The 10,000-nt window shown below is 34.8% G+C and overlaps 2 protein-coding genes across 4 annotated transcripts in view; one reads left to right on the top strand and one right to left on the bottom strand.

Moving 5' to 3' along the window:
- The window catches only part of LOC124429428 (U7 snRNA-associated Sm-like protein LSm11), a 33,082-nt gene extending 28,738 nt beyond the window's left edge, over window positions 1-4,344 (bottom strand). The window contains exons 1-2 of the mRNA XM_046974698.1: window positions 4,156-4,344; window positions 3,932-3,992 (exon numbers count right to left, since the gene is read on the bottom strand). Coding sequence (XP_046830654.1) covers window positions 3,932-3,992; window positions 4,156-4,344 — 250 coding nt within the window. The remainder of the gene's footprint in view (window positions 1-3,931; window positions 3,993-4,155) is intronic.
- The window catches only part of LOC124429426 (ecdysone-induced protein 74EF-like), a 238,898-nt gene that overhangs the window by 75,934 nt on the left and 152,964 nt on the right, over window positions 1-10,000 (top strand). For all 3 annotated transcript variants that reach the window (XM_046974692.1, XM_046974690.1, XM_046974693.1), the window contains exons 2-4: window positions 6,977-7,286; window positions 7,677-7,947; window positions 8,048-8,149. In XM_046974692.1, the coding sequence (XP_046830648.1) occupies window positions 7,143-7,286; window positions 7,677-7,947; window positions 8,048-8,149 (517 nt within the window). In that variant the 5' untranslated portion in view covers window positions 6,977-7,142. The remainder of the gene's footprint in view (window positions 1-6,976; window positions 7,287-7,676; window positions 7,948-8,047; window positions 8,150-10,000) is intronic.

Here is a 10,000-nt window from a genome sequence, read left to right as displayed (position 1 = left end):
TTCGTCTTCGTCGTTATCGTCGTCGTAGTCATCGTCGTCGTAGTCATCGTCGTCGTAGTCGTCGTGACTGTGACGTGTTTCAGGAATCGTCGCGACGACGTAAAGGCAAAAGTATGTCACGTTGCGTCAGGTCAGGAAGAAATCTCTCTGGCGGAGGCCAGACCTCTCTCCTATATACGTACTACGAAACGAAGAAGAAGAAGAAGAAGACGAAGAATAAGAAGAAGAGGGAGGTGAAGGTGGAGTAGGTGGAGGAAGAGATGGAGGTGGAGATGAAGGGGGTGGTCGAGGTGGTGGCAGAGGAATCGCACTTACTCGGCTCGAGTTTCGCTCTGGAGATTATCAGGAATTCCAAGAATGAAACAACTCTCCGGTAAACTTAGTTTCGATGATCCATCGATCAATCAATCTACAAATTTATCTTTTTATTCGTTTCATTACGATCAATATCTCTTTCTCTTTCTCTCTATCTCTCTCTCTCTCTCTCTCTCTCTCTCTCTCTCTCTCTCTCTCTCTCTCTCTCTCTCTCTTCGTAAATGTTATTATTATTATTATTTAATATATGTAATATTCATAATTATTATGGGTATGAATTATTATAAATAATTATAATAGTTAAATATATATATATATATATATACATATAATTATTATATATATATATATAAGTTATATATAATTAATATAAATAATGTATTATTAAACATATGAATGTCCATTGAGATTGAAACAAGATCAGAAAGATAAGAGAACAAAATTTACATGATCTCTCGCAGAATACGATTTGCTTCTATACGCAATATAAAATAAATGTATGTAAAAGAAAAAGCCAAAAGAAAAAAAAAAAATATATATATATATATATATATATATATATATAAAGTAAAAAAAAAAAAACAGAAACAAATACGATTGGATAAAATATCTTCGATTGATGAACGATTGAGAACAATTTCATTGACCAAATTTTTTTTTCTTAGTTTTCTCTTTTCTCTTTTTTAATGTCTTCCAACGATAGAGATATGTATATGTATATGGCGCGTGGCAAAATTTTCGGTCTAGAAGAAGACGAGAGCGCAGTCCGAGGCGTGGAGCTTCGGGTTCGGAGTCCGAGGTCGACGCCCGGGCGCAACAAGTGCTGCACTACGTACGTATATATATATATATATATATATACATACATACATGTATATACATATATATATATATCCTTATACATATACATATATATATATATATATACGTGCTCGTCGGAGAGGCATCCCACCTCGTGTGCAACTCGTACACTCGCGACCGTTCCTTCTCCCTCCCTCTCTCTCTCTCTCCCTCTTCCTCTCTCTCTCTCTCTTTCTCTTTCTCTCACCCCTTTTGTAAGAGAAGCCGACCTATCTATCTCTCTCTCTTTCTCTCTCTCTCTCTCTCTCCTTTTCCTTCTTCGTGTTCACCCATCTCCGTTGCTCCGTGCACTCGAGAGAACATCGCTGAGAGAGGAAAAGAGAGAGAGAGAGAGAGAGAGAGAGAGAAAGAGAAAGAAAGAGAGAGAAAGAAAGAGAGATAACGCCAGTCGAGTGTCAGCGTCGTGCGCGCGTGCCTCTATCGCACACAGGCGCAAACACCACCGTCCTCCGTAAATATAAAACTGCACTGGGTCAGGGATCCGTGATTTATCGGCTGCCTCGTGTAATTGGCTGCCGGCCAATAGATATATACCCTCGGTGGTTAGAAGAAGAACGCGCCGCGCACGTTCTCTAAGAGTACGACGAAAAGGGATGAGGATGAGGATGACGAGAAAGAGAGAAAGAGGAGAAGGAAAAGTTGAGAGAGACGGAGACAAAAAGACAGACAGACAGAGAGAGAGAGAGAGAGAGAGAGCGAGAGAGAAAGGGAGGGAGGGGGAGGGAGAGAGAGAGAGAGAGAATAAGACGCATAGACGTATTTGCTGATTTCATTCGAGTATATCCGTATAATAAAACCACTACTCTGAGAACTTTCTTCGAATTTATTTATTTCTTTTTTCTTTTTTTTTTAATATTACTAGGTATTCTATATCTATATACGTACGTATATATATATATATATGTATATATATATAATATATACGTTTCCCGCCATTTTCTGTTCTCTTTTCTTTTCTTTTTTTTTCTCTTTCTTTGTTTTTTCTTTTCTTCTTTTCTTTTCTTTTTTTCTTCTTCAATGAATTAATGCAGAAAATAAATGAAAAGAAAAACGAACGAGCAAAACGATTTCGAACGAAATGTTTCCTTAGTAAATGCATATGTTAATGCATGCGTGATTCATAGAGAGAGAGAGAGAGAGAGAGAGAAAGAAGAGGGGGTAGAGGAAGAGAGAAAGAGAATAATACATGAATAAAATTTGTTGAAAAGTGGGAGAGAAATAATGTTATGTTTTGCGTAAATAGCTATACGGATGGATGCGAAAGAAAAAGAAAAAGTAGAAATAAACAAACAAATAAAGTTCTTAGTGCTTAGTAATTTGAAATATAAGTACGTACATATAGATACATACATACATAAATATATAATTGCGCGATATCTATCTTGCGAACGGAACGCGTGCGTAACAACGCTTTAAGCCGGGTGAAAAAGGATGGTAGATGTCGTTCTTTTTATATAAAAAGGAACAATGAAAACGCCGTGACTTCTAACGAGTTGACGCACTTTTCGACGGAGGTCAAATTCCAGGCGTCTATATATATAACATATGCATGCTTATATATATATATATATATGTAAAAGCATGCATATGCTATATATATATATATGTATATATCTATGCATCTATTTATGTACATGCATACATCTTTGTATATATATATATATATATATATATATATATATATATATATATGTGTGTGTATATATGCGACGTACATCAAGGCAGACTGTCCAGGACCTTCGACGGTGTGTGCGTGCATGTCTCGTAAATAATGTGTGCCACTATCGTCAGGCTTGCTGTTACCGCCATCATTTGTATGTACGTATAGTACGTACTGATGAGATGGGAAAGTCGTTCGATTATTATAATAAAATATATTCGTCTTTAAATACTTACTTACTTACGGCATAATCGATAATAATGACGACATTCGAGGGCGAATTTATATTATTTTATTTCTGCTGATTTTTTTCCTGTTTATCTTTTTTTTTTTGTTGTTGTTGTTCGTAGACTTCTTTTTAAAAAAAAACTGCATTATAGTTCGAATAAATTCAGAATGAGTATGTATGTATGCATATATGTATGCATGTATGTATATAAGTATGATGTAAGTATGTACATATGTACAAAATGTTACTTCGTAACCATCAAGAGAATATATTTTTTACATTGATCAATCATCTATCATTGAACTTATTTCAATCTTCGTGCAAAGTCCATTAATTTTCTTGTTCTAATATGAAATACTTAATATAAATATATATATATATATATAGAAAAGAATTCGTTCGTTATCGATAAGTTTAGTGCGCATGAATTTCATGGCGTATGTACATCAATGCGTTCGATTTTAAAACTTGGCGAGCACGTGCCGCGTTGAAATTCGATATCGCCTTCCGAGTTTGTCATGAATGAAGCTGCCGAGAGTGTGTATGAGAGAGAGAGAGAGAGAGAGAGAGAGAGAGAGAAAGAAAGAGAGAAAGAGAAAAGGATAGATAGATAAACGAAGAGACGAGCGTCATCTGTCGTGAAACGTTCATAGCATCGATATCGAAGGTGGCGCCACCCATCATCGTAGAAAGGTATTCAAGTCTCGACGTGCTTCAGAGTCCTTCGGCATAGAAAAAAAGAGAGAGAGAAAAAAGAGAGAGAAAGAGAGAGAGAGAGATGAGAGAAAGTGACATTGTCGTCGTAGGTTAGGTTAACATAAAGGAATGATAGAAAATAATATAACAGGAAAATAATAGAAACTTACCTTGACTTGAGATAAACCGTTGCTTTGAGTATTCCTTTGCCTTGACAACATCGTTTCCTGTCTGAAACGTCGAAGGAAAAGAAAAGAAAAAGAAAGAGATATAGAAAAAGAAATTTGAAAAAATGAAAAAGAAAGAGAGAGAGAGAGAGAGAGAGAGAAAGTGAGAAAGAGAGAGAAGGGAAAATCTTCTTATAATTTCGTTTCGATTCTCGTTACATACATACTTGAGATATTTTTTTAACACGCGCAGGATTTTTCATACGACTTTCGAACATGCACACATTGTCGTAAATAGGCGCGCAAGCAGAAGGTAAACGTATTTTATTCGAGTATAAAGCTTTAATCGGATCGAATTTGTCGCTATTAAAATCAAGACTATCGTCGGACGTCGAGCTGTTATCGTCGTCCGCCATCTTGCAAACTACTCTCACGTCGTCTGCTCTTGCCGCTGTAGCTTTAGCTCCGGCATGGCGCGTAATATGAATCCTTTTTCTTTTCTTTTCTACTTTTTTTCTTTTTCTTTTTTTCTTTTTTTTAAATAAATGAAAGTACACTAATTTTGAAAGTTAAAAGTAATACTCTTTCTCTTCTATAAATAAATTTAACGATATTAAATTATATTTTTTTTATGTATACACATATACATGTATACATCTTATTATACATATATATGTATATAAGTTATGTACCTAGTTATACATCAAATTTTATGTACGCATATAATACATAAATATATATATATATATATATACACATATACATTCATATATATCAAACATAATGAGTATATAATATATATATACATATATATATACCTCGTAATAATTTATCGCCCGAGAAAAGAAATATATATATATAGGAAACTTTTAATACAAATTAATACGGAAGTTCTTGGATCGAAAGAATTAATAAATATCTGATTTTGAAACGGGCCGTGAATTTTAATAATCTTTCACTCTTCGTTCTCACATTGTTTTCGGTAGAATGCTTTCAACTCGATTTCGCTGGATAATGACCATATATATATATATATACATACATACATATATATATATGACTATATATAGATTTATAAATATATATATATATATATATATATACAATACAGAATATAAATACATATATATACGTAAATAAATGTCGTATATAAATCCAATAAAAGAAAGTAACATTATATTAAGAAGGTATTAGGCAAAAGGGGGAGAAGTGGAGGATAGTAATGGTTGATGATGGATCGGGGGAAGTGGGGTAAGGAGAATAAGGAGATAGGAAAAAGATTTTTGCGTTGCGATGATTGGTGATGAGGGGAGGGGGTGGGGTAGGGGGAGGGGGGAGTTAGGATGTTAACCTCTTAGCAGAACGAATAGAGAAACTTTCTTTCGCGGGCTATGAGAATTACGTAAAGACACAGTTCGTGCGCACCTTCAGTTAGAAGCTGCATAGAAATGCGTGTCTAAGGGAGAGGCAAGGCAAGGCAAGGCAAGGCAAGGCAAGGCAAACAAACAAGCAGGTAGACAAGTAAGCAAGTAAGCAAGTAAATAGCCGCCGCCTCCGCCACCTTCACCACCGCCACCATCGCCGCCGTCATTGCCGCCGTTAGCTGCCATCGATGCGCGAGTGGAGGTTACGCGCGCACAGGAAGTGAAACACAACCTGCAAAGAGAGGACAGAAAGAAAGTTTTCACTCGTGCAAATGTGTTTTCACTTTCATGGAAATGCCAATGCTCGAACGCTCTCGTCCGAGAGAGTTTACCTCGTCTCCACCCTCTCTCTCTCTCTCTCTCTATCTATTTATCTCTCTCTCTCTCTCTCTCTCTCTCTCTCTCTTTCTCTTTATCCCCTCCCCCGGCCCCTATCCCATCAACTCTTCCCGTTGACTTTTTCACTATTCTTGCTTGTATCGTCGTTGATCCTTTTTTATGTATGTATGTATATATTATATATATATATACGTAAGTCTCTCTTTCTATAAACGACGAATTAGAAGAGTTTCCCGCCAATGATCGTTAACTTTCGTTACATTTGCCTTTCGGGCAAATTCAAATAATCTCATCGTTATGTACGTAGCTTGTGAACTTTATATTTTTTTCCTCTTTCTTCTTCTTCTTCTTCTTCTTCTTTTTCCTTTTTATTTTTTATCCTCTTTTTCATTATTTTTCTTTTTCTCTTTTCTTTCCTTTACTTTTTCAATTTGAAAGAAACGTATAATATACGTATATATATATATATATATACATACATATATATATATATATATATATATATAATTGTATGTAACGTATATACATATTTCTGTAGATAGGTATGTACATACATAAGTATGATGCGCATAATTCGCACGGATTTTATATATTGACGATTCTCCGAGCGAAACGTTCGGTAGTATTCCTATGAGAGCCTCGAGAGAAAGTACTTACTCGTTCCCGTATGTAATTACGAGTAGAAAGAGAAAGAGAGAGAGAGAGAGAGAGAGAGAGAGAGAGAGAGAGAAAGAGTAGAGATAGAGATAGAAATAGAGATAGAGATAGAGATAGAGAGAGGGGAGAGGCAGAGAAAAAGAGAAGGACTGACACGATAAGACTGTTACCTTAATTGGAAAATCGCACAATCAATGCTCTTAAGACTTTCATCAGAGTCGTTGTTTCTCTTGCCTTTAGGTTATCCACGTACGTTGGTCTCGAGATATGGAAATATCAAAGGGGAAAGTAGATCGATTCGTTGATTTTTTTCGTTTTTGTTTTTTTCTTTCTTTCTTTTTTTCTTTTTTCTTTTTTTCTTTTCTTTTCTTTCATTCTTTCTTTCTTTCTTTCTTTCTCTCTTCAATTATTATTAATTTATCTCACGTACTCGTTCGTACATACGTACGGTACATAGAAAATACTTGCTTACGTATGTAACGTGTTGTTAAATTTATTTTAAAAAGTTTGATTAGAAAATATATTTCTGATGTAATTAGGATAATTTGAATTATTATTAATAATGGATTATTTAGATAAAATATATATATATATATATATATATATATATATATATCGGTTATTGCAGGTGTTATAAATCGCATTGGAGAAAAAAAATATTTGCCGTTCCTTTGGAGTGGCAAAGATAAGGAAAGAAAAGGGACGTAAGGTGGGGAAGTATCGAGGAGGGTGGTTTTGGATGATAGAAGGCGCGGGGGTGGCTAAAGAGGCCCCGCCGCAGCGTACGGGTCCCGATGCCGGTCCCCGTATCGCAAACCCTCACGCTAACCTCCACCCTAGTACCCAAGGAGGAGTCAAACATGCCCTTCATAGACGACGAATTACTTTGGTGCCCTGACAATGATGGAAAGATGGTCGACTTAACTCAATGCCTTCAGGTTAGAACACTATTATTATCATTATTATTATTATTACTATTTTTTACTTTTTATTATCTTTTATTTATTATCCTTTTTTTTTCTTCTCCTTAATAATTTCTTTTTCAGACTACAAAAAAAAAAGATCTATTAACATTAATTATATAATATATAGATGAAAACAAAATTTGTTGATAAAAAATATTAAAATTAAAGAACATTATTAGAATTAAAAAAAAAAAGAAAAAACAAAAAAAAAAGTGTTCATATCGTTCTATTATAAAATTCATTCAACATTATATTATAAAATATTTAAATTTTTTAAAAAAAGTAAATTTAATTGAATTGGCAATTTAATTGAAAGTCAATGTTTAAGAGGGCAGCACTCGATGAACGGTATTCTGTTACCAGGAAAGTAGTACTGGTCAATCGGTCGAGTTTTCTGCAATGGAGTTAAGCGCGTTAGTTGGTACCCCAGCTGCACCTAATGTACCGACGGAAGAAGGCGAAGGTATGTCCAATGTTACCGGGGAAGAACCCTTCGATACGTTAGATACATTTCTTCGAGAATTGCAAGCGGATTTGGCCGAGGCCAGTCAACCAAGTTCTACCACGACACCTCTTACGAATTCCTGTAGGCGGCAAAGGTACAACATCGCTGCGGCGAATCCTTTATTAGCGGGTATGTAAATTTAAAGAAAAATTTTTCATTTCTCGATCTATACGTATATTTATAATTAAAAGAATTATAATTAATTCGATTAATTCATTCGTTCGTTTAGAAAAATTAGCCGCACCATCGTCCCAAGCATCTCCAACGACTATCCCTTATGCAACGAGGGCGGAGATAAAGACGGAAAATATTCAACACGAAACGAGCAAAGGTAGGACGAAATAAAACAAATATATAATCGTTATAATCTAAAATCATTATATGTAATAGTAATGTATAATAACGCGCCAATATATATATATAAGCGCCCTCTGGTAATGATAAAAGTTTAATGCGTCGGTAAGACTCCGTCGGTAATATAGTATCGTCAGTCGGTAAGACTGTACTTTCTGTCGGTAATCAACTCGAATGGTTAATGAAAGATTTATGAAATGAACTTTTATCGATAACTGATAGTTAATTTTCAGTTATCCATGTATCCCAAAGAAAATAGAAATCGTGTGATTGTTTCAACGGCGTTACTAACTTATTCTATTAATCTCAGGCGCGCGTATACAAGCAAACGAATGAAGAAGTAGAATTCAAGACTTGTCGACCCTCCGCGTTCTGAAAGGGAAACCGGCCAAGGCCCCGTGAATCGCGAGCAGACATCCGTGTTAGCAATAATTGCGACTCGTCGTCGTCGTCTTCGTCGTCGTCGTCGTTGTCGTCGTCGTCGTCGTCATTCGCGAGTTGCAAAAAAAGAAGCGTTGGTGCGCGGGCACGCGAACGAACGCCCAAGCTTACGCATTTATTCCTCACATGGGCGCAATACGAGAGCACGGTCGAACGTGTGCTGGCCCAATTCTTCTAATTTACAGCCGTGTCGTAACGTCGTACGTTCCGTAGAGACATATATATATATACATATATATATATATATATATATATATATATATATATATATATATATATATATATATGCTTATTATAGGAATATATGATTTTGCGACTACTTCACATTTTGTACAAATACAGAGGTACTCATGAGAGATAGCCTTTGAAGGCAAACTTCATTATACTCATAACCAACGTAACTTATATACGTACTTACTTTTTTAATGTTATTATAATCGAATTCTTATATTCGAAAAGTATCATATATATATATATATATATATATATATATATATATATATATATATATATATATATATATATATGTGTCGGAACGTCGTAAATATTTTTTGAAACTTTTTAACTCGACGATTTTTTTTCCCATTTTTATTTTCTTTATTTTTTTTCTATTCTTTTTCTTTTTTTTTTTCCTTTTTCTTTCCCTCAATTTTTCCAGACCAGTTAAAACAATTTAATCGGTCAATTTTTGTCCGTCTTTATTTTAATTAGCCTCGAATCGTTACTCGCACGATTACTTGGTCTCAAGTAAAAATAATTAACCGTCGTTAGAAGACGAATCGCGGAATAGGCGCGCTCATCATTGTTCTTTTCACATTTTTAGAAAGCGGTTGGAAAGTGAGAAACATACTTTCTAACGAAACTCTATCGAGGAATATCGTTTGCAGACGTTAAGGCGCTTCTAAGCATCCTTGCTCTGCACGTGAACGCATTTTCGGGATACAGATATTCGACTCTCTCGAGTTAGTTCGGTTTATCCTAATTCTAAACCTATCTCTCTCTTTTTCTCTCTCTATTTCTCGCTCTGATTATAAAAAAAAAAAAAAAAAAAAAAAAGAAAAAAGAATCTCGTTGCTCGCCAAGTATTTAGAATCTAATTTCGTTCTCGTACGATCCTAACCTATCATTCTTAACTACGTTTGCTCAATAAAATTTTCAATTTTAATGAAAAATTTACGCGAAGGGGGAACGAGAAAATGCTGGCGAGGGGGAGGGGAAGAGAGAGAGAGAATAAATAAATAAAACGGAATGACATGTGTGATATTTACGTTTGAAAATTTTTTCTAACCCGTAATACATATATGCACTTTCGTTGCATTATTTTTGATTATTGGACTCTTAGAAAAAAAAAAAAAAGAAAAAATAAGTAAATTATACACAAATTTTA

The sequence above is a fragment of the Vespa crabro genome, chromosome 15 (assembly GCF_910589235.1).
Source record: "Vespa crabro chromosome 15, iyVesCrab1.2, whole genome shotgun sequence".
Classification (NCBI taxonomy): domain Eukaryota; kingdom Metazoa; phylum Arthropoda; class Insecta; order Hymenoptera; family Vespidae; genus Vespa; species Vespa crabro.
The sequence above is the reverse complement of the archived record's forward strand: the minus strand, read 5'-3'. Positions and strand labels throughout refer to the sequence as shown.